Raw genomic sequence first — 27,185 nt, 5'->3', positions numbered from 1 at the left:
TTGTAGAGCTGGACAAACTTAGAGATAGGGAGGGGTAAGATCATGAAGGGATTTAAATATGAGGTTAAGAATTTTAAATTTGAAGCTTTGGAGGACCACAAGCCAATGTGGGCCAATGAGGACAGCAGTGATGGATGAGCCAGACTTGATTTGGGACTGAGGTTTATAGAGGATGGGATGCCGGCCAGCAGAGCATTGGAAGAGTCAAGTTGGGAGTGGACAGAGGCATGGATGAGGGTTTTAGCAGCAATAGGCAAAGGTAGGCGTAGAGACGGGTGATGTTACATAGCTGGAAGTAGGCAGTTTTTGTGATAGAAAGGATGTGGGGTTAGAAGCACAGCTCAGGATCAAATAGGATGGCAAGGTTCCCAACAAGGTGGTGCAGCCCAAGAGTGGAAGGGCAGGGATGGAATCTGTGGCACAGGTATGGAAACTGTGGTGGGGGCTCAAGACGGAGGCTTCGATGTGCCCAATTCTTCACTAGGGGAAATTACAGGTCATCCCAGACTGGACAAGCAATCTGACAACATGGGCAGTGAATAGGGATTCAGAGAGGAGAGGTAGAGCTGGGTGTTGTCAGCGTATGTGTGGAAGCTGACCCAATGATGTTACAAAGGAGCAGCATGTAGATGATGAAGAGGGCACCAAGGAAAAATTGTTGGTGGGACATGAGAGGTAACTGCACCCGAGTGGAAGAGAAGCCAAGACAGCAATCAGGCACTTCAGACCATCTTTAATTATCAAATAGCTTTTCCCAATAACTTTTAGAAACCTCCAATTGGGAGAACCTTCACCACACAGACTGCAGAGGTTCAAGGCTCACCACCACCTTCTCAAGGGCAATTAGGGATGGGCAATAAATGCCAGCCTCGCCAGCGATGCCCACATCCCATGAACGAATTTTAAAAAAATTAAAAGCACACAGCCCAGAAGCAATGTTTCAGCTCAAGAATCAAATCATTAATAGTAGGGGTGGGGAGGGAACATAAGGAATGATAGGTGATATGCATAGTATTTTCTTCACCAAACTGAAGTTATTAAAAACCTAAAATGATTTGAAATCAATCTCTTATAATTTCAGAATTCTCCATATAGTGGTGAAATCACAGAATCCTCAAACTTGGATGAAAATTCAGAGACACAAAAAAAATGTTTCACAACTTCTACAATGAATTTCTCCAGCTTCTTTTCTTCAAATAACACCTAGTTAAGTGGAAACACAAGTTAAATGTTGCAGCAAACAATTTGGGAAGGGTGGGGGATCCCTTTACCGCCTTACACAACCAAATATAACGGTCACCTTAATAACAGCGTACTTGTTACAAGGACTCTATTCCCTTCTCTCAGTTCCTCTGTCTCCGTCGCATCTGTTCTGACGATGCCACCTTCCACACCACTGCTTCCGATATGCCTTCCTTTTTCCTCAACTGAGGATTCCCCTCCACTGTAATTGATGGGGCCCTCAACCTTGTCCATCCTATTTCCCGTACTTCTGCCCTCACACCTTCCCTTCCCCTCCCTCCCAGAACCGTGACAGGGTCCTCCCTTGTCCTCACTTTCCACCCCACCAGCCTCCACATTCAATGTATCATCCTTTGCCATTTACGCCACCTCCAGCGCGATCCCACCACCAAACACATCTTCCCCTCCCCCCACTTCAGCATTCCAAAGGGACTGCTCCCTCCGCAACATCCTGATCGACTTTTCCATCACCGCCAACACCTGCCCTCCTCCCCACGGCACCTTCCCCTGCGAGCACAAGAGATGCAACACCTGCCCTTTCACCTCCTCCCTTCACACCATCCAGGGCTCCAAACACTCCTCCCAGGTGAAACAGTGATTTACTTGTTGTACTTTCAATTTAGTATACTGTATTCACTGCTCACAATGCAGTCTCCTCTACACTGGGGAGACCAAACGCAGGTTGGGTGGTCACTTTGCCGAACACCTCCGCTCAGTCCGCAAGCGTGACCCTGAGCTGCCGGTCCCTTGCCGTTTTAATTCCCCGTCCCACTCCCACTCTGACCTCTCTGTTCTCAACCTCTTACACTGTTCCAATGAAGCTCAACGTAAGCTTGAGAAACAGTACCTCATCTTTCATTGAGGCACTTTACAACCTTCCGGACTCAACACTGATTTCAATAACTTCAGACCATAACCAATGCTCCCATTTTTTCCCCTTTTTGTTGGACTGCAGCTGCTGGTAATGGTTCTGCTGTTGCCATTTACAGCTCCTCTGGACCGATCTTTTGTTTCTTAACTTATCCCATGACCACCCTCCTTCCCTTGCACTATCACCCCTTTTGTCATTTAATCACTCTTGCCCTCCACCCTATCACAGACCTTCCCTTTTGTTATTTTCTTTCCTTCCCTCCCTCCACCCTTTCCCTGGCTCTGTACTTGCATAAAAACTTGAACTCTAACATCTTCAGTTCTGACGAAAGGTCTTCGACCTCAAATGGTAGTCTGTTTCTTTATCCACAGACGCTGCCTCACTTGCTGAGCTTTTCCTGCATTTTCTGTCTTTATTTCAGATTTCCAGCATCCACGATATTTTGCTTTTGACTTGTTACCAAGGCATCAGAAAACTAAAACCCTCCGTTGTAATATTACTGCACACAGCCAGCTTAAAATTCCAGCTGGTTTGGAATTACTATTAGGGCATCTGGACTGGAAATGTAATGAGGGACTTTTGCCTATTTTAATAAAACTACTTGGTGTCAAAACTGGTGAAAGCACCTTTCACCTGTGATGTGTTCTACAAACAATTCTTCCTCCCTTAGTAACTCGACTGTTTATTTCAAATGGAAATTTATTTGGGTTTTCATGTCCAAAACCTACTTGGAATCACAGAATGGTTACAGCACAGAAGGAGGCCATTCGGCCCATCGAGCCTCTTTGTAAGAGCAATCCAGTCAGTCCCATTCCCCCACTCCTTCCCCGTAGCCCTGCAAATTTTTTCCCTTCAAATATTTATCCAATTCCATTTTGAAAGCCACAAGTGAATCTGCATCCACCATCCTTTCAGGCAGCACATTCCACATCATAACTGCTCACTGCGTATAAAAGATTTTCCTCACGTCGCCTTTGGTTCTTTCACCAATCACCTTAAATCTGTGTCCTCTGGTTCTCGACCCTTCCACCAATGGGAAGTTTCTCTTCATCTACTCTATCTAAACTGGTCATGATTTTGAACACTTCCATCAAATCTCCTCATAACCTTCTTTGATCTAAGGAGAACGACCCCAGATTCTCCAGTCTATCCACGTAACTGAAGTCCCTCATCCCTGGAATCATTCTAGTAAATCTTTTCTGCACCCTCTCCAAGGCCTTCACATTCTTCCTAAAGTGCGGTGCCCAGAATTGGACACAATCCTCCAGTTGTGGTCAAACTAGCATTTTATAAAGGTGCTTGCTTTTATACCCTATGCCTCTATTTATAAAGCCCAGGATCTCGTATGCTTTTTTAAACCGCTTTCTCAAAGTATCTTGCCACCTTCAAAGATTTGGGCACATATACCCCCAGGTCTCTTTGTTCCTGCACCCCCTTTAGAATTGTACCATTTAGTTTATATTTCCTCTCCCCATTCTTCCTGCCAAAATGTATCACTTCACACTTCTCTGCAGTAAATTTCATCTGCCAATTCCACCAGCCCGTCTATGACATCTTGAAGTCTATCACTATACTCCTCACTGTTTACTACCCTTCCAAGTTTTGGGTCATCTGCAAATTTTGAAATTATGCCCTGTACACCCAAGTCCAAGTCATTAATATATATCGAAAAAAAGCAGCAGTCTTAGTACTGCCCTCTGGGGAACACTGTATTCCTTCCTCCAGTCTGGAAAACAACCATTCACCACTACTCTCTGTTTCCTGTCACTTAGCCAATTTCATATCCATGCTGTTACTGCCCTTTTTATTCCAGATGTTTCAATTTTGTTCACAAGCCTATTATATGGCACTTTATCAAAGCTTTTTGAAAGTCCATAATTTTGTCCCGGATTATCATTTCTAAAAGCTTCCCCATCACAGCGGTTAAATTGACTAGCCTGTAGTTGCCGGGTTTATCCTTACACCCTTTTTTGAACAAGGGTGTAACATTTGCAATTCTCCAGTCCTCTGAAGCCATCTCCATATCTCAGGAGGATTGGAAGTTTATGGCTAGCAACTCTGCAATTTCCACCCGTACTTCCTTCAGCACCCTAGGATGCATACCATCCGGACCGGGTGACTTATCTACTTTAAGCATGGCCAGCCTTTCTAGTACCTCCTCTATCAATTTTCACCCCATCCAGTGTCTCAACTACCTCCCCTTTTACTGTCACCTCAGCAGTAACTTCTTCCTTGGCAAAGACAGATGCAAAGTTCCTCAGCCATGCCCTCTGCCTCCATGTGTAGATGATCTTTTTGGTCCCTAATTGGCCCCAATGCTCCTCTTACTACCCGTTTACTATTTATATGTCTATTGAAGACTTTTGGATTTTCTTCTATGTTAGCAGCCAGTCTATTCTCATACTCTCTCTTTGCCCCTCTTATTTCCTTTTTCACTTCTCCTCTGTACTTTCTATATTCAGCCTGGTTCTCACTTGTATTATCAATCTGACATCTGTCATATGCTCCCTTTTTCTGCTTCATCTTACTCTATCTTTTTCGTCACCCAAGGAGTTCTGGCTTAGGTTGCCCTACCTTTCCCCCGCATGCAAATGTATCCAGATTGTACCTGAACCATCTCCTGTTTGAAGGCTGCCCATTGTTCGATTACAGTTTTGCCTGCCAATCTTCGATTCCAATTTACCCGGGCCAGATCCGCTCTCAACCCAATGAAATTGGCCCTCCACCAATTAAGTATTTTTACTCCAGATTGCTCCTTGTTCTTTTCCATAACTAATCTAAACCTTATGGTACTATGATCACTGTTCCCCCACTGACACTGGCTCGACTTGACACACCTCATTCCCCAGAACCAGATCCAGCAATGCCTCCTTCCTCGTTGGGCTGGAAACATACTGATCAAGAAAGTTCTCCTGAACACACTTCAGAAATTCCTCCCCCTCTTTGCCCTTTACACTATTACTATCCCAGTCTATATTAGGATAGTTAAAGTCCCCCATTATCACTACCCTATAGTTCTTGCACCTCTGTAATTTCCCTGCAAATTTGCTCCTCTATATCCTTCCCATTAGTTGGTGGCCTATACAATACTTAATAGTGTAATGGCACCTCTACTGTTTCTTAACGCTAACCAAATAGATTCTGTCCTGTTTAGTATTTAGTACATTTTTTAAACCAGTAAAATTGCTGCCTTGGACCTACTTAAATGCAGATAAAAAAGAACCGATATGGCAGAAGCTTGAAAGAAGGCAGCACTTCGTATCCCCATGAGTGCTAGTTTCATAGTTACATTTTTACTTCTCTCTTCCCCCACCCCCGACATTGCACAAATGCTCTTGGGTCCACCATCAACAGAAATGGCAGCTTGTAGCAAAAACAGCAGTGAACTTTCAGATGAACCAGCTGTGTTGAGGGAGGGTAAAATTTTGTTTCATTTTTAATAGGTATAGGCAAGCAGTTCAGACAGTATGCCTTTTCTTCAGCTTTAAACAGGTTTCTTCAAAGTACAAAGAGCATCACACTACTTCAAGCAGATGTTAAATGCAATCAATTCAGTTTGGCAGAAGCTCTTGAGAATTTTAACTTATCCAAATGACGGAGCAGAGCAAAATGAAGCATGACCAACTTAGACCGCTGGCTCAAATCTCCAAAGATTTGAATGTTCAGACCGGATCAATACCAAATCTGTCAAACCGTAGAGCGGGATTGAAACACAAAGGCCACCGTCGATTTTTCCAAAGGAACCACAGTACTGAAAAGACTGCAATTTAAAAATCAAGTAATGCATACTTTTAGCCAACAGAAACTCAGCAGGTTGTATTAACAAAATGGAATGATGGAGATTTTTACACCTACTCCCCGCACCCCACCATTTCAATGCGGGGAGGGGAAATGACCTGGATGTCTGACATACTGCCCGTTGTCAAGGCAATCAAAGTGTTCAGACAGAGTGATGTTACCTACAGGACCACCGAATACACAAACGGCCAGAACACAAAACAGAGAGAAAAACCACCAGCGAAAAAAAGTTATCTGTTTTTAACACAACGGGTCATTCTCTCTCTTTCGGATGTTTCTCTCTCTCTCTCTCTGTTTTGTGTTCTGGCCGTTTGTGTATTCGGTGGTCCTGTAGGTAACATCACTCTGTCTGAACACTTTGATTGCCTTGACAACGGGCAGTTGGAAAGATTATCTGTAATCACCAGGTATTGTTCTCTGAATATAAATGCGGTAACCTTTCATGGAATCCCACACTCACTCACCTGACGAAGGAGAAAGCCTCCGAAAGCTTGTGATTTTCAAATAAAACAGTTGGACTATAACCTGGTGTTGTAAGATTCCTTACATCTGAATATATTCAACAACTCAGCATCTACAGCCTTCTGGGGTAGAGATTTCCAGAGATTCACAACCCTCTGTGTGAAGAAATTCCTCCTCATCTCAGTCTTGAATGGCCAACCCCGTATCCTGTGATAATGCCTCCTAGTTCGAGACTCTCTAGAAAGGGGAAACAATCTCAGCATCTTCCCTGTCAAGCCCTCTCGTAATCTTATATATTTCAATGAGATCACCTCTCATTCTTCTAAATTCCAGAGAGTATAGGCCCATTCTACTCAACCTCTCTTCAAAGGACAACCCTCCCATCCCAGGAATTAATCTAGTGAACCTTCACTGCACTGCCTCTAAGGCAAATATATATTTTTGTATTATTCGTTCATGGGATGTGGACGTCGCTGGCAAGGCCAGCATTTGTTGCCCATCCCTAAATGTCCTCGAGAAGGTGGTGGTAAGCCACCTTCTTGAACCGCTGCAGTGCGGTGAAGGTTCTCCCACAGTGCTGTTAGGTAGGGAGTTCCAGGACTTTGAACCAGCGATGACGAAGGAACGGAGATGTATTTTCAAGTCGGGATGGTGTGTGACTTGGAGGGGAAGGTGCAGGTGATGATGTTCCCATGTGCCTGCTGCTCTTATCCTTCTAGGTGGTAGAGGTCGCAGGTTTGGGAGGTGCTGTCAAAGAAGCCTTGGTGAGTTGCTGCAGTGCATCCTGTAGATGGCACACACTGCAGCCACGGTGCGCTGGTGGTGAAGGGAGTGAATGTTTCGGGTGGTGGATGGGGTGCCAATCAAGCGGGCTGCTTTGTCCTGGATGGTGTCGAGCTTCGAGTGTTGTTGGAGCTGCACTCATCCAGGCAAGTGGAGAGTATTCCATCACACTCCTGACTTGTGCCTTGTAGATGGTGGAAAGGCTTTGGGGAGTCAGGTGGTGAGTCACTCGCCACAGAATACCCAGCCTCTGACCTACTCTTGTAGCCACAGTATTTATATGGCTGGTCCAGTTAAGTTTCTGGTCAATGGTGATCCCCAGGATGTTAATGGTGGGGGATTTGGCGATGGTAATGCCGTTGAATGTCATGGGGAGGTGGTTGAGACTCTCTTTTGTTGGGATCTATATCCCTTTGCAGACTCTTCTGCATCCTCCTCACAGCTTACTTTCCCACCTAGCTTTGTATCGTCGGCAAACTTAGATACATTACACTCAGTCCCTTCTTCTAAGTGATTAACATAGATTGTAAATAGCTGAGGTCCAATCACTGATCCTTGCGGCACCCCACTAGTTACAGCCTACCAACCTGAGAATGACCCGTTTATCCCTACTGTCTGTTTTCTGTCCTTTAACCAATCCTCTATCCATGCTAATATATTATTCCCAACTCCATGAGCCCTTACCTTGTATAACCACCTTTTATGTGGCAACTTATCGAATGCCTTTTGAAAATCCAAGTATACTACATCCACTGGTTCTCCTTTGTCTACCCTGCTAGTTACATCTTCAAAAAAACTCTCAAATTTGTCAAACATGATTTCCCTTTCTTAAAACCATGTTGACTCCACCTAATCATATTATGATTTTCTAAGTGCCCTATTACCACTTCCTTGATAATGGATTCCAGGATTTTCCCAACGATCGATGTCAGGCTAACTAGCCTGTAGTTCCCTGTTTTCTCTCTCCCTCCCTTCTTGAATAGCAGGGTAACATTTACTACCTTCCAATCCACTGGGACCATTCCAGAATCTAGAGAATTTTGGAAGATCATAACCAATGCATCCACTATCTCTGCAGCCACCTCTTTTAGAACCCTCGGATGTAGGCCCATCAGGTCCAGGGATTTGTCGGCTTTTAGTCCCATTAATTTGTCCAGTACTTTTTCTCTAGTGATATTAATTATTTTAAGTCCCTCACTCTCATTTACCTCTTGGTTCCCCACTATTTTTGGTATGCTTTTTGTGTCTTCTACTGTGACGACAGATACAAATTATTCGTTGTGGTGTTTCTTTATGTAACAAGTGACTAGACTTGATTTCTTTGGCTGTGAAGTACTTTGCGATGTCCTGAGGACGTGAGTGAACCTATTTAATTGAGTACGAACTCTTTTTTTCGAAAGGAGATGGCATGCCCAACATGATATGGAGGGTGCAAGTACATATCAACAATTCCTCATGCAGCAGGTTGCAGATCTCAGCTGTGCTATCACAGGCATTTTGCTGCAGGAAAGAACAAATGGGGGAAACAATATCCTCACACAACCTAGGCTATTGATTCTCATGCCTCCCAATGCCCGTAACAGCAGCAGAGAGTGTCTGGTAGGGGGTGGGGGGGGGGGTGAATGGTGGGGAAGAGAGGAGGGGGGCTGATACTTCTGTCTTGGTGGAATGGTTGGGGGGGGGGGGGTGGGGGGGAGGAAATAGAAAGTTATATTAATCCAGAAGATTATGATTAGTCAACTGCTAAGGAGTGCATTCAAATTATGTCAGACTGTTCGGTATCTTTTTAAAAAAATATATAAATGCACATTAATGTTTTGAGAGTTCTTTACAGTTGTACCACAACAGCACAGCTGCCCGCGCGGTCCAGTGTTGGCAGTTTGCTTTAAGATATGTTCCACTTCACAAACGACTGTGATTTCGTTTTCATTTCCTCCAGCATGATACTTTGAGAATTCTATTAGTACTTCAGTGTTTGTGGAAGACTGGCACTCAAGACTGTTTAAAATATTATACCTCAGGTTTACTGACATACAGTAAAAGAATTAGCTGATTACAGGAAAATTGTACTTTGGGTATGTGGCACAATGGCTTCCAGATTTAAATAATAGACACAATGGAGCACCACAGTTTAATTCTCTCAAGGACACAAAATATTACTCTGAGATGATGCACAACTGGTAAATTAACATAAAACTCACAAAAAAACACAAAAAAAAATCTAACTACCACACAAGTATATCACAGTGACAATAACACAGTCCTGAAAATTTTCTGTAGTAATTTCCTCCCCACATTGCCAAAATTAAAACTGCCAAGCTTTCGGAGACTTCCTCCTTCCTCAGGTAAATGTTCAGGAGCTCCTCGAAGCCTACGCATTTATACATATAGAACAATACATGGTGTTCACAGAATGCCCCTGCAACTGCCCGTTGCCAAGGCAATCACCGTGTTCAGACAGAGAGGTGTCACCTGCAGAACCCCCGAATACACATTCAACAAAAAAACAAACAGGAAAAAAAACAGAGAGAGGCAGAAACATCCGGAAGGCAGAGACGGGCACCTCAGCACCTCACTCTACCGCAAGCCCACGGACAACCTCACGATGCTCCACTTTTCCAGCTTCCACCCTAACCACGTCAAAGAGGCCATCCCCTATGGACAGGCCCTGCGAATACACAGGGTCTGCTCAGACGAGGAGGAACGCGATGGACACCTACAGACGCTGAAAGACGCCCTAGTAAGAACGGGATATGACGCTCGACTCATCGATCGACAGTTCCGACGGGCCACAGCAAAAAATCGCATAGACCTCCTCAGGAGACTAACACGGGACGCAACCAACAGAGTACCCTTTGTCGTCCAGTACTTCCCCGGAGCGGAGAAACTACGCCATGTTCTCCGCAGCCTTCAACATGTCATCAATGAGGACAAACACCTCGCTATGGCCATCCCCACACCTCCACTACTCGCCTTTAAACAGCCACCCAACCTCAAACAGACCATCGTTCGCAGCAAATTACCTAGCTTTCAAGAGAACAGCGTCCACGACACCACACAACCCTGCCACGGTAACCTCTGCAAGACATGCCAGATCATCGACACAGATACCACCATCACACGAGAGGACACCACCCACCAGGTGCATGGTTCATACTCCTGTGACTCGGCCAACGTTGTCTACCTCATACGTTGCAGGAAAGGATGCCCCGGAGCATGGTACATTGGCGAGACCATGCAGACGCTGCGACAACGGATGAACGGACACCGCGCAACAATCGCCAAACAGGAGGGTTCCCTCCCAGTCGGGGAACACTTCAGCAGTCATGGACATTCATCCACCGACCTTCGGGTAAGCGTACTCCAAGGCGGCCTTCGAGACACACGACAACGCAAAATCGTCGAGCAGAAATTGATAGCCAAGTTCCGCACCCATGAGGACGGCCTCAACCGGGATCTTGGGTTCATGTCACGCTACACGTTACCCCACCAGCGAACAAATGTTATCTGTTTTTAATATAATGGGTCATTTGCTGGCTTTCTCTGCCTTCCGGATGTTTCTGCCTCTCTCTGTTTTTTTTCCTGTTTGTTTTTTTGTTGAATGTGTATTCGGGGGTTCTGCAGGTGACACCTCTCTGTCTGAACACGGTGATTGCCTTGGCAACGGGCAGTTGCAGGGGCATTCTGTAAACACCATGTATTGTTCTATATGTATAAATGCGTAGGCTTCGAGGAGCTCCTGAACATTTACCTGAGGAAGGAGGAAGTCTCCGAAAGCTTGTGAATTTAAAATAAAATTGCTGGACTATAACTTGGTGTTGTAAAATTGTTTACAAAAATTAAAACTAGAAAGGTAGAATTAAGTGTCAGCTGGGCTCAGTGGTTAAAGCCCCACTCCAAGATTTGAGTACATAATCTCAGGTGACCATTCAGTGCAGAATTGAAGGACAGCTGCATTAGTAGAGGTGCTGTCTTTCAGAGGAGACATTAAACGTAGTTGCTACCTGCCTCATTCAAGTGGACTGTTAGAATTTGGGCTTCTCCAGGTACTTTTTAACCTGATGACCAATACAAAAGTCAGCTTGCACAGAAAAACCCATGCTTCCTATGAACCTAAGCAACACCTTATGCACAAAATAATCTGGGATAGAATGCAAACAGATCGGTTTCCTGTCATTGGATTACATCCAAAATTTCACTGTGTCCACGTCACTTCAGAAGATAGTAACACCAGACGTTTTTGTAGCAGACTAAACTACCAGATTTATTCAGGCAGATTTCATTTACAGCAGCGAATAACTGCAATTTGAAGTTACTTCCAATAATACAGCAGTTTTGAATCTCTTCACGTTATGATTAAATGGACAAACTAGTCAGTGGAGTCCTTTTAAATGGCTTTCCCTGCAACCAATAAACACTTCTCAAAAGGGAGCAGTTGCCAATCCCAACCAGTATTGAACTGTAGGTTTTTCTTCCAAGGTGTCAGATCTTTCCTCCATTTTTGTTGCAGCTATGTCAAAATCTTATGTCACTTGTAGATCAATGGTCCAATTCTTATACCCATAAAACCCTTTGAAATACAGTCACATATCTTTCAGAAGTCAATCTGGGAGATAAAGAACAGCAAGCTTCATGACACATACACAAAGATAAGCATACTCCAACATTTCTGACAAATGCTATCTAAGCCAAGGCAATCCTGATTAGATTATGTTACTTAATCACCAAATTAATACACAATTTTTCCCAGCACTTAAGTATGGTTGGTAATTACCAAAATACATACGCTTATTGGGAAAACAAATCAACAGTATTGACTTGACTGGCCCAAGACATATTTCATTCAAAGCCAAATTGCCAACATGCAGTTGTAGAAGCCATTTTGAAAGTCAGATCTTTCTGAAAAGAACCTGTGCTTGAGCTAATAAAGGCAGGAGAAAGCAAACTCACAAGTATGGATAAAAATGCCCCATTTTTATCACAAAACCCCTGGCATCATTGGTATTCCTCCATCAACCATCAAAAACAGAACAATGGTCATCAGTTTCTTTGCTACTTGTGGGACTTCGCTGTGTGAAAAAAGTCAATCACATTCACCTATATAACAGTGGTTTCACTTCAAAACAATTTTTAGGCTATGAAACACAGATATTCTGAGTGATGTAATAAAGTGGTATCTTAACAAGCTCCATCTTTCCAAGAACATCCTAATAAAAGGTCTAATGAGGTAATCATTTCCTGCTTTTAAGTTGGGGGAAGGGAGATTCAAATTGCAAGACTGTCTGCATATTTGCACATTATGCATTGTTTAATGAGGATGATTACATAATGCAGAGGATGCATAATTGCGCTAATATATTTTAACAATTGATTGCTGGGGGGGGTTCAGGAAAGTTGGTTCAAAAATGTAACAGTAAATTATGGGGAGAAATTAAGAACCTCAAACAAAAATTGAAAAAGATGAAATTGTGTTTTGGAGGTTTAATATAAGTGTAGAGATTTATGAAAAGGGAATGAGTTAAAATAAAATGCATTTCGGAATACAGTGTTTGTGTATAATACATATATATATATATATATATATATATATATATATAGATAGATACATATAGATTATAGATAGATATAGATTATACACACATGTACATACACACAATGTATGTCATGTGTTGAGTAAATATTTCTATATAATGTGTATTCAATTTGCATAATGTATATTGATAAAATATAGTATTTATGGAATTTTATATTTATTTTAGTGTCAGTTTGTGGAGAAGGGAAGGTTGTGCTTATGGAAAAGGACAGCAAGCTGTGTTTACTGTGGAGTGTCCAACAGTGGATCCATTAGAACACAGGAGCAGGTTTTATGTTCGGAACACTGGGTGCAAAAAAAGGAGTACAACACTTCACAGGAAATAAAAAGTTGGGTGTACCAACAATTTTGGATGCCCGTTAATCCAATTAGCACTCCCGTTACATCAAACTTAGTATTGGGAGTGCTACATCATATAATCTGCCTTTGTTTAAATAAATTCTTTTCAAAGGGTATGGGTTATATTGGAGTTTGTTTATATGAGTCTGAACTCATCATTGAGAACGTATCCAGAGGCCCAGAGTGATACATTTAAACAGTGTGTGAGAGGAGCAGCAGCATAGCATATCGGGAGACTCAGAGCGACACATTTGAGCAGCTTGGCGTATCGGGAGACTCAGAGCGACGGATACTAGACAAACAGTGGGAAAATTCAAAAAGTGATGTCATAGCCAGCACAGAATGAGAAGCGGTGGACCCGAGCAATTAGAGCTTAAGATAATACTTAGTGCTTAATTTATAATTTAAGAGCATAATAGCCTTTCAGTAAACAAATAGACCCACGTGGCTAAATAGCCTAAATAGATCCAAGGGGACAAAATAAACTAAGTCGAGGAAACCAACATTAGAGGGGATCCAAATTGCATTAAATAAGTATTGGCTATACATAAATAATAAATAATCAGAGTAATTAATGACATTAAATTAATCAGCTAATTAATAGACCTCAAGTGATTCTATTAGTTCTAGATATAAATTAGTGGACAGAAAAATTGATTGATTGATTGATTGAGGCAGTGCAGCCTATTCGGAAGCGTGATATGTCGACGTTGGTGACCAACGAGACAGTCCCGATTGCCATACCTTGAGGCACTCCAGCTCAGAGTCGTTGAGCTGAAGTGCGAGTTAGAGACACTCTGACACAAAGGAGGGGGAGGAATTATCTGGATAGTTTTCTCAAGAGTACAGTCACACCTCAGAGGAAAGCACAGGTGCAGGAAGAGGAGAGTGGTCACAAGTCAGCAGGGTAAGGGGAACCAAGGGGAAGTCGAGAAGGAGGTTCCATAGACACTGGTCCTATCCAATAGGTACAATGTACTTGCTTCCTGTGAGGATAAGAATGAAGGCTGCAGGGAGGACAGCCAGAATGCTAACCATGGCACCATGGAGTAGGAGGCAGTCCAGGGGGAAGGCGCAGAATAGAAAGGTTGTAGTTATAGGGGATTTGATAATTGGGGGATAGATAGCGTCCTCTGCAGTCACGACCGAGTGTCCAGGAGGGTGTGTTGCCTACCTGGTGGGAAGGTAAAGGATTTTTTAAAAATTCGTTCATGAGATATGGAATTCGCTGGCAAGGCCAGCATTTGATTGCCCATCCTTAATTGCCCTTGTGAAGGTGGTGGTGACCCGCCATCTTGAACCGCTGCAGTCCGTGTGGTGAAGGTACTTGTACAGTGCTGTTAGGTATGGAGTTCCAGGATTTTAACCCAGTGACCATGAAGGAACGGTGATATATTTCCAAATCAGGATGGTGTGTGAGTTGGAGGAGAACGTGCAGGTGGTGGTGTTCCCAAGGGCCTGCTGCCCTTGTCCTCTCGGAGCAACTGGAGAGCAACTTGGAAAGGGAGGGGGAATATCCAGTTGACGTGGTCCATGTTGGGACAAAAGACATAGGGAAGAAAAGGGAAGAGGTCCTGAGATGGGAATGTCAGAAGTTAGGAACTAAATTTCAAAAAAAGGACATCATGGTTGGTGACTTCGGGATTACTACCCAAGCTACGTGCTAATTGGTATAGCAAGATCAGCAATGTGAATGTGTGGCTCAAAGACTGGTGTGGGAAGGAGGGCTTCCATTTCATGGGACACTGGCACCAGTACTGGGACAGGAAGGAGCTATACTGCTGGGATGGGCTCTACCTGAACCAGAATGGGACCAGCGTCCAAGCGGAAAGGATAAATAGGGATCTGGTGAAAATAGCACAAGTCTGAAGATTAAAGAAATAGGAGACAAGAGTAAAGGTCAGAACAAGGAAAAGAATAAGGGTAACAAACGGTCAGAGAACAAATACAATTATAGAACTTAAGTATAAAATGACATAAAAATAAAGAACAATCAATAAAAACAAATTAAATTGTCTGTACAGCAATGTGCACAGCATACGAAACAAAACGGGGGGACTGGAGGCAATAATTCGTAGTGAGGAGCCAGATGTAGTAGGGATAACTGAAACATGGATTAATAAAGAACAGGATTGGCAGTTAAATATTGCAGGATACAACGTATTTATAAAGGATAGGGAAGGAAAGAGGGGGGTGGGGTAGCTGTACTAAGTAGAGACAACATAATGGCAGCAGAAAAAAGGGTTATAAGAACATTAAGATAGAAACAGAATCCATATGGATTGAGACAAAGGATAAGGGATCAATCATATTAATTGGGGTATTCTACAGACCACCTAATAGCACCAGGGAAGTGGAGGAAGAAATATGTAGGCAAATCTATAAAATGAGTAAAAAAAAAACATTGAATAATAATCATGGGAGATTTCAACTACCCCCAAATAAACTGGCAAGAGGTGGGGAAAGGGGAAAAGGAATGGAGTTTTTACAGTGTGTACAGGACTCCTTTCTTACCCAGTACGTAAGAAGTCCAACAACACAGCAATCACTGCTGGATCTAGTAATAGGAAATGAACCAGACCACATAAGAGAAGTAAACGTAGGGGAACATCTAGACAAAAGCGATAACATAATAAAGAGTAAAATAATGATTGAGAAAGACATAAGTAAGACAAAATCCAAAGTAGTAGATTGGAAAAAAGCTAATTTTGAGAGGATGAGAATGGAACTAGGGAAAGTTAACTGGAAAAAAAATGACAGACAAAGATAGAACAGCAGTGTGAAATATTTAAAACGGTGATCAGAAGTGTTCAGGAGAAATATATTCCTCCAAAAAAATAAACTAGCCAATAATGAAATACCATGGATGGACAATGAGATACAAGTAAAATTGAAACTCAAGAAAAAGGCACACTCTAAGTACACAGAAAATAAAGGAGGATGACAAAAGGCAACACGAAGCGGTTAGGAAAGAAGTAAAAAAAAGTTAAGAAAGCAAACAGGAACTACGAGGGCATGCACAAGATAAACTCACAGGTAATGACAGTGAAATGACCGAAATATTTAATAGTTACTTTGCCTCAGTATTTACCAGGGAGACTAACGAGGTGGGCTTAACATTAGAAGAGGACAAAAATGATAAGACGACATTAAGATAGGAAGGGGGGGGGGGGGGGAAGATACTTGATAAACTAAGCAAATTTAGAGAGGATAAAACCCCTTGTCCGAATGGATTGCATCCACGCATAAGAAGTTATGGAAGAGAAAGCAGAGGCACTATTACATATATATAAAAATTCATTAGAAAAGGGAACAGTGCCAGAGGACTGGCAGACAACTAATGTTATTCCTATATTTAAAAAAGGAGATAGAATAAATCCAGGGAACTATAGACCCAATAACTTAACATCGGTTGTAGAAAAGATAATGGAATCTTTACTCAAAGATGTAATTGAAAAACATCTAGAAACCGAAAATATAATCAAGAGTTGTTAGCACAGATTTCAAAAGTCATGCTTGACCAACGTTATTAAATTCTTTGAAGAAGTAACAAGGATAATGCAGTAGATTTGGATTTTCAAAAGGCCTTCAATAAGGTATCGCGAAGTAAACTCATGACTAAGGTCACAGCATGTGGGGACAGGGATCAGAATGGATAGCAAGTTGGCTACAAAACAGGAAAGAGTAGTGGTTAAGAGTAGCTACTCAGACTGGCAAAAGGTGGGAAGTGGTGCTCCACAGGGATCGGTGTTGGGACCACGGTTGTTCACAATTGACATTAACGATTTGGTCTCGTGAATCAAAAGTACAATTTCAAACTTTGCGGATGACACCAAATTGGGGCGTGTAGTTAACACAAAGGAAGAATGTGACAAAATACAAAACAACATTAATAAACTTGCAGAATGGGCGTGTAACTGGCAAATGAATTTCAATATAGATAAGTGTGAGGTGGCACATTTTGGTAGGAAGAATGAAGAGGCCACATACTGCTTGGAGAGTAAGTCCAAATGCGGTAGAGCAGCAAAGGGATCTCGGGGTACAGATACACAAATCGCAAAGCAGCGAAATGTTTCCACTTGTGGGGAGTCCAAAATTAGAGCTCAAAAATATAAGTTAGTCGTTAATAAATCCAATAAGGAATTCAGGAGAAACTTCTTTACCCAGAGAGTGGTTAGAATGTGGAACTCGCTACCACAAGGAGTAGTTGAGGCAAATAGTATGGATGCATTTAAGAGGAAGCTAGATAATCACGAGGGAGAAAGGAATAGAAGGATATGCTGACAGGGCTAGATGAAAAGGGTCGTGTGGAGCATAAATGCCGACATAGACCACTTGGGTCGAATGACCTGTTTCTTTGCTGTCGATTCAATGTAACTCGATGTACCTTTAATGTGTGATGCATGGAGGGGGAAGGTTGGGAGTTTGGGTGGAATGGTGGGGAAGTATTAAACATTTGGGGAGAAAAGATCAGGGAAGAATGCAGTTACAGAAAAGTTGGTGGTGATGAATGGGAGTTTCATTGAATGATGGGGAGCAATGAAAGTTCAGGGGGCGCAGGGAGTTTGGTAGCGAGTGTAAAAGATATTGGTGAGGTGAGGTGCAAGCGGAAAGAGGAGAGTTGGGAGGGATTTATGAAAACGAAGGAAAGGCATGGAGGGGAATGAAAAAATTACACATAATATATACACAAGACATGCAGATACACAGGCTGGAAAAGAGACTTGGCGTTTGGAAACACAGTCTACTCTTAATTCCAAGCAGCTTAATTGCAAGTCAACTTTTTAAACCACTAAATTCCCACTTTACTGTGTTATGTACATTGCTTAATTCAAATTATTGGATAATTCAGTTTCTTTTAAAACTCAAAAAAACTTTGAATTATCTGTCGACTACGTAGAGCGCATTTCAACGTGTGCACGAGAGAATCTAGAAGGGGATTCATCGGCGTGAGATAAAGGATGTATTTTTGGGTTAAGAGAAGGATTGGGCTTAGGGTCTGCATGTAGTAGGAGCATTGTCACAACTTCTGGGAGTTGTGTGTGGGGGGTACGAGGGTATGGCAGTCGTGCAAGGATGAGGGAGAAGCAGAACTGAAGTTGTGGCATTTAGGCATAGTGAAGGTGATTTTATGATTTGGGAAGAGGAGGGAGTTTTCAGATGTGACATTACTGAAAGCCCAATGGGGACCGTGAAATGTTGCTTGGGTGACAAAGAATATTGGGGCAGCCCCAGGATGTGGGTCCCTGGCTGGTCCATACGAACAGATCCCAGGATTGCCTTCTCAGCACTGCTCGAGTCCTGGACCCCAACCCTGATTATGCTTCCAGATACTGGGGCCCCTTTTTGTACTGCCAGGTCCCAGGACCTCACTCAGTGCTGCTAGACTTCAGCAACCCTCCAGGGAAACAAACTCAACATTCCAAGGGTCATGGCATTTGCCAGCAGAGGACTTCTTGAAATAAAGCAGCATTAGTGGCGAGGCGAGGCAAAGTGGAGAAATGACGTCCCACAGTCTGACAGCACCAAAGGGGTGGTCCTTGGGTGTGCCAACACAGAACAGCCAGGCAGATAAACACTACACCACCCCGGATCCACGTATCCCCCCCCCGCCACCCCCACCCGAATGTTGGCTTGCAACCCATCATTACAGACTCAAGTTCCCAATTCCTTCCCTTAGATTTACTGCAGGAGCAGGAGGTCTGATGTGCTGCCCAATAAGCAGGTAAACAGCCAGTGCTAGGAAGAGCCATAGGAGGATAATGATGGAGGGAGAATGATGGAAGAGGGGAGGCTGGGGTGGTGGGTGGAAAGATGAGACTGGCAGAGGTTTGGCAGAGGGGTGTTGAACAGGAAACATTTTTCCTTCATTCTCCCCAAGCCCCACTCCCTTGATTGCCCTCAGCCCTTCCCAATCCATCCTATTCGCTTCCATGTTCCTTTACCCCCTCCAACCACACACCCCGTCCCCTCAAATTCAAACCTTCCTTTTGCTTTACCCCCCTCGAAACTTCATCCCATTCCCTCCTAGCTAACCATAGCCCGAAGCCTGCTTCTCTACATTAATCAGATAATCAGTTCTTGAAATTGCTTAATAGTGCTTGCAGCATATTTGCTGACTGCTTTTCAACATCATGAACTGCTTTTCTGGCTAGGAAAATCATATAACTCTGGCCTGGGGGGAGGGAGGAAAAAGGGGCTGTGGCACAGCAGGCAAAGGCTTGATTGGAATGCAGGCCAGTGGATGTCCCCAAAACCAGGCAGTAGGAGACAAAGGAATGAACTGGCAATGTAGTGGAAACCACCAGGAGAAGAGCAAGAGGCAAAGGAACGGGTAGAAACTACGCATTGGCAGAAACCAGTGAGGTCTAAGGGATGGCAGTGCAGTGCAGGAAAACATGTTTTAAAATATACAAAACGATTAAAACTTAAATATACCTACTTGTAGGCTTTAAAAGCCTGAAACCCCTTACAGTGCCACCTCAGCTAGAAATGGACAATCGAGATCTTGAGGCCAGGCAACAATGCCATTACCTTGTTGACCAAGCATGGAGAAGTCATCAATAGAAAAACATTAGCATGACAAACAGCAAACAGAAAAATTGAGTGCAATAGAAAAAGTTGTAACAGAATGAATTTATATAAAAAGTGCACATATACGGAAAACTCGGACAGCATTGCTCACAGTGAATCAGAGGATATGCTCAAGTATGATACCTGAAGTATGCCAGGATGCTTAAAGGAAGGACATGTTATATCCAAGACTTTTTAATATATTAATACCAACAGCTCTCCCTTAGCATTGCTTGTATGTTATTTGGTAGTGAGTCATGTCATACAAAGTAATGCACAATGTATTATTCTGTTAAAACGAAGCTGTGTGCCTTCAAGGCAACAAAACCCAATTGTTAAATCAACACCAACGTAGATCAAAATGTAATTGTTGCATGGTCAGAAAACTGCAAATTGAAATGTGATTTATTAGTTTCAGGCTGTTTAATATTTTAAAATTGTTTTACATGTGTGGCATCTGGAACCTAACAACTGGGCATGCTAGATATACTAAAAGCATGGAGGACTCCCATCAGCGGATCACCCATGTCACAGCTGACAATAAGTCAGATCATACAGGTTTCTAAGGTCAGGAATACTGTACTATGTAATGCACAAGGCATTATTCTGCTTAGGAGAAGCTTTGTCCCTTGTCCTTTTAAGGTCATAAAGTCTGATTTCTGTTCAGTAAAAACTAAATGAATTCATTGAGTTGAATTGTTATTCATGCTGTAGGCCAGAATGTGATTCATGAAGTCAATACAGACATTTGGATTCCAATATTTTCTATTACAGATGAGTTTCTCTGTATATTACAACTGACTGTCTTTATGAATCTTCATATTTTTTAAAAGTCACATAGGAGTATTTCAGTAAAATAAGCCTGTACATCACTTAAGTGCACAATTAGGTTTACAATTCATACTCTTTGCTGTATGGCAACCATTTTCACACAGGCATCTCAGGATAAGCTGAGATCATCTATCTGAACACCCAGAAGTCCACATTAAGAGCACGGCAATCCTCCATCATGAGCAGCCATACAGTTAACATTATTAAGTACCACTGATTCCAATCCAGTCCCTTGATGCACAGCCAATGGTTTCAAGGCACAAAAAAAGATTAAGTAGCAACACAGAATTACAACAGCATGACACACTGAATCACACTCCAGCACAGAACACTCTTGGATTTGTTTCTGCATTAGGACATAATGGAAAACAAACGGGCAATACTTGGAGAACAAAAAAAAACAGCAACCACTGTCTCTCCTTGCCCACTCCCCCCATTTCAATTTTCGCACCTTTTCTTCAGAAGGCATAACACGTGATCCTAGAATGACCTCAGCAGGCTATTTGACCAAATAGGGCACCACAGCCAAACGCAATTTTGCCCTCATCTGATATCTGCACATATATTTTCCAGGTGTCACGGGACAGTGATCAGGTCAACACTCTGGTGAATACGCTCCTCCCTAGACCAAATCTACTCTCTGGCTGTGATCAGTCTGCTCAGCACAGACTGGTGATCAAGCTCATGATCTTTCTGGAGTACTGAGCGCAGTTCTGGGCACCGCACTTTCGGAAGAACATATTGGTCGTGGAGGGAGTGCAGCGTAGATTACTAGAATGATACCCGGACTTCAAGGATTAAGTTACGAGGAGAGATTACACAAATTGGGGTTGTATTCTCCAGAGTTTAGAAGGTTAAGGGGTATTCTGATCGAAGTTTATAAGATATTAAGGGGAACAGATAGGGTGGATAGAGAGAAACTATTTCCACTGGTTGGGGATTTTAGGAGTAGGGGGCACAGTCTAAAAATTAGAGCCAGACCTTTCAGGAGCGAGATTAGAAAACATTTCTACACACAAAGGGTGGTAGAAGTTTGGAACTCTCTTCCGCAAACGGCAATTGATACTAGCTCAATTGCTAAATTTAAATGTGAGATAGATAGCTTTTTGGCAACCAAAGGTATTAAGGGATATGGGCCAAAGGCAGGTATATGGAGTTAGATCACAGATCAGCCATGATCTTATCAAATGGCAGAGCAGGCACGAGGGGCTGAATGGCCTACTCCTGTTCCTATGTTCTCATCTGTATGGCTCAGTCCTTCATCCATTTACCAACTAAACTATTGGGAATACTTAATCTGTTGCTACTAAAGTATTCATATTGAGAAATTCCTGATCCTTAATCTGTCTTTTTAAAAATAAATTGAGTGCAAAGATTCACTGAAAACACCATGAATCAAACATGGTAAAAGTTAAAATCAAGGAAACCCGTAATACTTAATTCAGCAGATTCTAATATGATGCACAAATAATGAAAATAAAAGTCCGGACATGAACATTCTACACTATTTTTGCTAACTGCACAAAGTATTATTGGTGAGCATCTTTTTCTTTTTTTTTGGTTATTAGAAATATTTTGTAGTAGGTTCAAATAAAATTTTCTTCTTAAAATGTCTGTTAGAATAAATTGCAAATTACCAGTGTGGTTGGACATTGTGCTGCTCACAAATACTATTTACATTGTTTCTGCTCAGCATGTTAACGCAAAGCAAAGGAAATAATGAAAGATCATGTCTCAGTTTCCTTTATGTTATTCTTAAATGCCTGTGCAGCTATTAATCGCAACCTATAACACTAAGAATTTGGGAGGATTAAAGGTGAAGAATTAAAAGCACCAGAGTGAATAATAGGACTCTGTTCACAACTGTATCCTTCCTTTATTAGCGTCTCTAAGCCTGTTCAGCTTTTGGACAAGATATTGCACATGAATAGTGTTTTAATTCAGATGGAAAGAGTAGTGCGGGAAGTTAGAAGGCTCCAATTTGAAGAAGAGATCTGGATGATCTTGAGTATCAAAGCATAGTGCTTGTCTATCCTACTGGCAAAAGAAATGGTGCATCCTTCAGGTTGACCTGAATGAGACCATAAAATTTCCTCTGCAGCTTCTGTGTGCCATGCAAAGGTCATAATGTGTGTGCTGGCTCCATGCCGCTCACTGTATACTCTACATTCCACCACGCTCACCACCCCCCCATCCAAATATGTTGAATTCCGAATCACTATGTCACTGTGATACTAAACAGAAGATTGCGGTTTCACCACAAGGACAAGATTGGGGGGGGGGGGGGGGGGGGGGAGGGGGGGCTGGCGGGGGAAGAGAGATCATCCAAGCTATCCCCATGCAATCTTACTGGGCATTGACCAGCACCAGCAAGGGCCTGGGAGCAAGTTTCCCACCTCACCGCTTGGTCAGGGCACCTCAACTGAAGATTGGGGGAGAGGCAGGTGTTGAAGAGAAACACACCTTAAAAATAACAGAACAAATGACATGTAATAACTGCAGAATATTTCAGATAATAGTCCCATACTCTTGGAAATGTTGCCCCCACCCGAATGATCTCTCTCCCTTCTTCAAAAGGCTTCTAAAAACTTCTCGCTCTCAGTCAGAGAATTCCAGAACCTAAGGCCCAGATGGGTGAAGGCACGGCTGCCATTGGTGGGGCAAAGGAAGTGGGGATGTGTGAGAGGCCAGAGGTGGAGGAATGAAGAGTTCTCGGAGGGTCATAGGAGGTTACAGAGATAGGGAGGGGAGGGGCAAGGTCATTCCTACCGCCGCCCAGATGGTCCAACAGAGATGAGAAATTCAATTCTTCGGCAAACTTGCCTCCTACCACTCCAATGCCATGGTCTGGGTAAAACCGCCATCTGCATCCCGGGCATATCTGCCTAATCACGGCCTTAAGCTCTGTGCACATTTAAAATGTGGCACCTTTAACAGATTAACTATTCTGTGCTACCGAGACACTATGAGAAAGCCTTTGCAACAATTAAAGCTCTGTCACAATGACCATTAAGATTAACAAAAACCACACACATTTCTAAGCCTTGGCTCAGTAGTAGCACTCTCGCCTCTGAGTCAGAACGTTGTGGGTTCAAGCCCCGCTCCAGAGACTCAAACACAAGATGTAGACTGACACAGTCAGAGGTGCGGTCTTTAGGCAGAGTTATGTTATGTTAAACAGAGTTTGCTCTCTCAGGGTGGATACAAAAGATCTCATGGCACTACTTCAAAAAAGAACAGGGGAATTCTTTCCAGTGTCCTGGAAATTTTTTATCCCACAACCAACACCTAAAATTGGTCGTTTATCACATTGCTGTTTGCGGGACCTTGCCGTGCACAAATTAGCTGCTGCATTTCTTACATTACAACAGTGATTACACTTCAAAAAGTACACCATTGGCTGTATAGTACTTTGGGACATCCTGAGGTTGTAAAAGGTGTTATATAAATGCAAATCTTTCTTTCTCGATGCAGACCAGACTGGAGTAAGAGGCCAGTTTATCTCAGCGATGTTGTTTGTAAAACCAACAGAACAGACCATGTGACTGATTAAAAGGATTGCTCATGAAACGGACAAGTCTTAACATTTATCATCGACAAACATCGCAGACATTCACACCCCGTCCCCTCTTTACTCAGCCTTTTAAAACTGGTAAATGGGTTTTAAGTTTATCATTGGCAGCAATTACAACACATTTATAGAAAACCCGTTTGAATCAATAAATGTACAATAACTGTATAAAACTGAGTTACATTCACATAAAGTAGCTTACGGTGACTCCACTAACCGTACCGCTATTCCCCGTTTCTAGGTACTGGACAGAAGCCCGCTCAACACCAGCCGCACTCGCCCCCCTCTCCAACCCCCCACACTGACCCGACCCCCCCCCACTCCCCCTCCGACCCCCCGCACTGACCGGGCCTCCCTCTCCCCCTCCGACCCCCCGCACTGACCGGGCTCCCCCTCCGACCCCCCGGACTGACCGGGCTCCCCCTCCGACCCCCCGCACTGACCGGGCTCACCCCTCCGACCCCCCGCACTGACCGGGCTCACCCCTCCGACCCCCCGCACTGACCGGGCTCCCCCTCCGACCCCCCGCACTGACCGGGCCCCCCCTCCGACCCCCCGCACTGACCGGGCCCCCCCTCCGACCCCCCGCACTGACCGGGCCCCCCCTCCGACCCTCCGACCCCCCGCACTGACCGGGCCCCCCCTCCGACCCCCCGCACTGACCGGGCCTCCCTCTCACCCTCCGACCCCCCGCACTGACCGGGCCTCCCTCTCACCCTCCGACCCCCCGCACTGACCGGGCTCCGCCTCCGACCCCCCGCACTGACCGGGCTCCGCCTCCGACCCCCCGCACTGACCGGGCTCCCCCTCCGACCCCCCGCACTGACCGGGCTCCCCCTCCGACCCCCCGCACTGACCGGGCTCCCCCTCCGACCCCCCGCACTGACCGGGCTCCCCCTCCGACCCCCCGCACTGACCGGGCTCCCCCTCCGACCCCCCGCACTGACCGGGCTCCCCCTCCGACCCCCCGCACTGACCGGGCTCCCCCTCCGACCCCCCGCACTGACCGGGCTCCCCCTCCGACCCCCCGCACTGACCGGGCTCCCCCTCCGACCCCCCGCACTGACCGGGCTCCCCCTCCGACCCCCCGCACTGACCGGGCTCCCCCTCCGACCCCCCGCACTGACCGGGCTCCCCCTCCGACCCCCCGCACTGACCGGGCCCCCACTCCGACCCCCCGCACTGACCGGGCTCCCCCTCCGACCCCCCGCACTGACCGGGCTCCCCCTCCGACCCCCCGCACTGACCGGGCTCCCCCTCCGACCCCCCGCACTGACCGGGCCCCCACTCCGACCCCCCGCACTGACCGGGCCTCCCTCTCACCCTCCGACCCCCCGCACTGACCGGGCTCCCCCTCCGACCCCCCGCACTGACCGGGCCCGCCCTCCGACCCCCCGCACTGACCGGGCCTCCCTCTCACCCTCCGACCCCCCGCACTGACCGGGCCTCCCTCTCACCCTCCGACCCCCCGCACTGACCCGACCCTCCTCTCCCCTCCGCCTCTTACCTGGACAGGTGTTTGAGGATTTGCTTCTTGATGAGACCGGCCATGCTGTACTCGGCTCCGAGCCTTCAGCCCCCTCCCCTTGCCCACTGGGCGGCCGCTCAGGCCTTCAGTTAGTCCCCGCCGCCTGCCACCTCTCTCCAGACATGACCCCTCGGCGCCCGTTGGGTTCCCCAGCTGTCAACCAGTGGCGCCTCCGCCGCCTTCCCTCAATCCGCCGAGACCGCCCATTCCGGGCAAGATGGTTGGGCGGTGCAGCGCGGGGGCGGAGAACAGCACTGCGCCACCTGGTGGCCAGCGCCCGAAACAAAGCGCCGCCTGGTGGCCAGGGCCCCAAGAATAAAGCACAACGGTTTCCTAAAATAAAACTTCTGTACCTGGGCTCATGCACAGGATGTTTGGCACAGTTTAATGTTATTGATGCATTTTTGCTTTCTTTAAAAAAATATTTTAATTTCTCCCCTTCAATCTTCTGTCCTGAAGGTCATGGCTCTTTCTCTGCACATTGTTCTAAATGTAAGGAATCTTACAACACCAGGTTGTAGTCCAACAATTTTATTTTAAAATCACAAGCTTTCGGAGATTATCTCCTTCGTCAGGTGAGTGAGTGAATGAGAGGTTCTCAAATCGCATATCTTATATTAGACTGGGACACCATCACACCAATCAAAGGTATCGTTGGTGTTCAGACAGGTTAGCCACGGAAAACAGTAGGTCCCAGTATACCGAATACACAATGGGTCAAATTACACAGACAGAGAGAAAGAGACCCGAAAGGCAGACAGAGAGAGAGAGAATTTCCAGTTGTATTAAATAAGATATGCGATTTGAGAACCTCTCATTCACTCACTCACCTGACGAAGAAGATAATCTCCGAAAGCTTGTGATTTAAAAAAAAAATTGTTGGACTATAACCTGGTGTTGTAAGATTCCTTACGTTTGTCCACCCCAGTCCATCACCGGCATCTCCACATCATTGTTCTAAAGGCATTGGCTCCCCGCCAGTGTCTCACCCAAGTACCATTCTTCATGTGTGACCCTAGACAATAAGTATCAGCAGGCTGTCGAACCAGCTGAGGGAAGAGGGTGAACCTTGACCATGCCCTCACTGAATGTCCAGTTGTACACACTTCAAGTTGGAGTCATGAGATAGTACTCAGAATCAGGAACCATGGCTAATTTTCCTCTCCCTAGCTTAGATAAGCTGTCTACCTACCATCAACCCAGCAGAGATCAGCTAACCAAGCACTGCACTTTTGTGCAGCTCCACAAAGTGGGTTCACTGTTCCTGCCACTGAATTCCTGACCTCAGTGTGTGGTGGCACTGAGGGAGACCAGGAACGTCTGCACAAGTGGAGAAAGGAAAAATGGAGGGAAAGATAGGCTGCTTTTAGTGATTTAACTATTTTTGGACTAAAAAACACCATTGGTGGAGGCTTTGAGTTAGTCACTGACCGTCTAGGGCACAGGAGGTACTGGTACCCAGGAGAGCAGTAGCGGGGAACAGTCACAAGACAATATGCTCTCAACAATCCGTTAACAAATCAAAAGAAATATTGAGATTTGTAATAATACTTATAAAGTACTGCTTTTCCTGAGAGACTTGTTCCTTGTCTCC

General features: G+C 44.7%; 1 protein-coding gene across 1 annotated transcript in view; it reads right to left on the bottom strand.

Moving 5' to 3' along the window:
• Positions 1-25,781, bottom strand: part of LOC137344407 (bridge-like lipid transfer protein family member 3A) — a 145,874-nt gene extending 120,093 nt beyond the window's left edge. Inside the window, exon 1 of the mRNA XM_068007342.1 lies at positions 25,571-25,781. Within this exon, the coding sequence (XP_067863443.1) occupies positions 25,571-25,614 (44 nt within the window). The 5' untranslated portion in view covers positions 25,615-25,781. The remainder of the gene's footprint in view (positions 1-25,570) is intronic.
• Positions 25,782-27,185: the final 1,404 nt, after the last annotated feature.

This window comes from Heptranchias perlo, chromosome 27 (genome assembly GCF_035084215.1).
Source record: "Heptranchias perlo isolate sHepPer1 chromosome 27, sHepPer1.hap1, whole genome shotgun sequence".
NCBI lineage: Eukaryota > Metazoa > Chordata > Chondrichthyes > Hexanchiformes > Hexanchidae > Heptranchias > Heptranchias perlo.
This window is presented reverse-complemented; position numbering and strand designations above follow the sequence as displayed.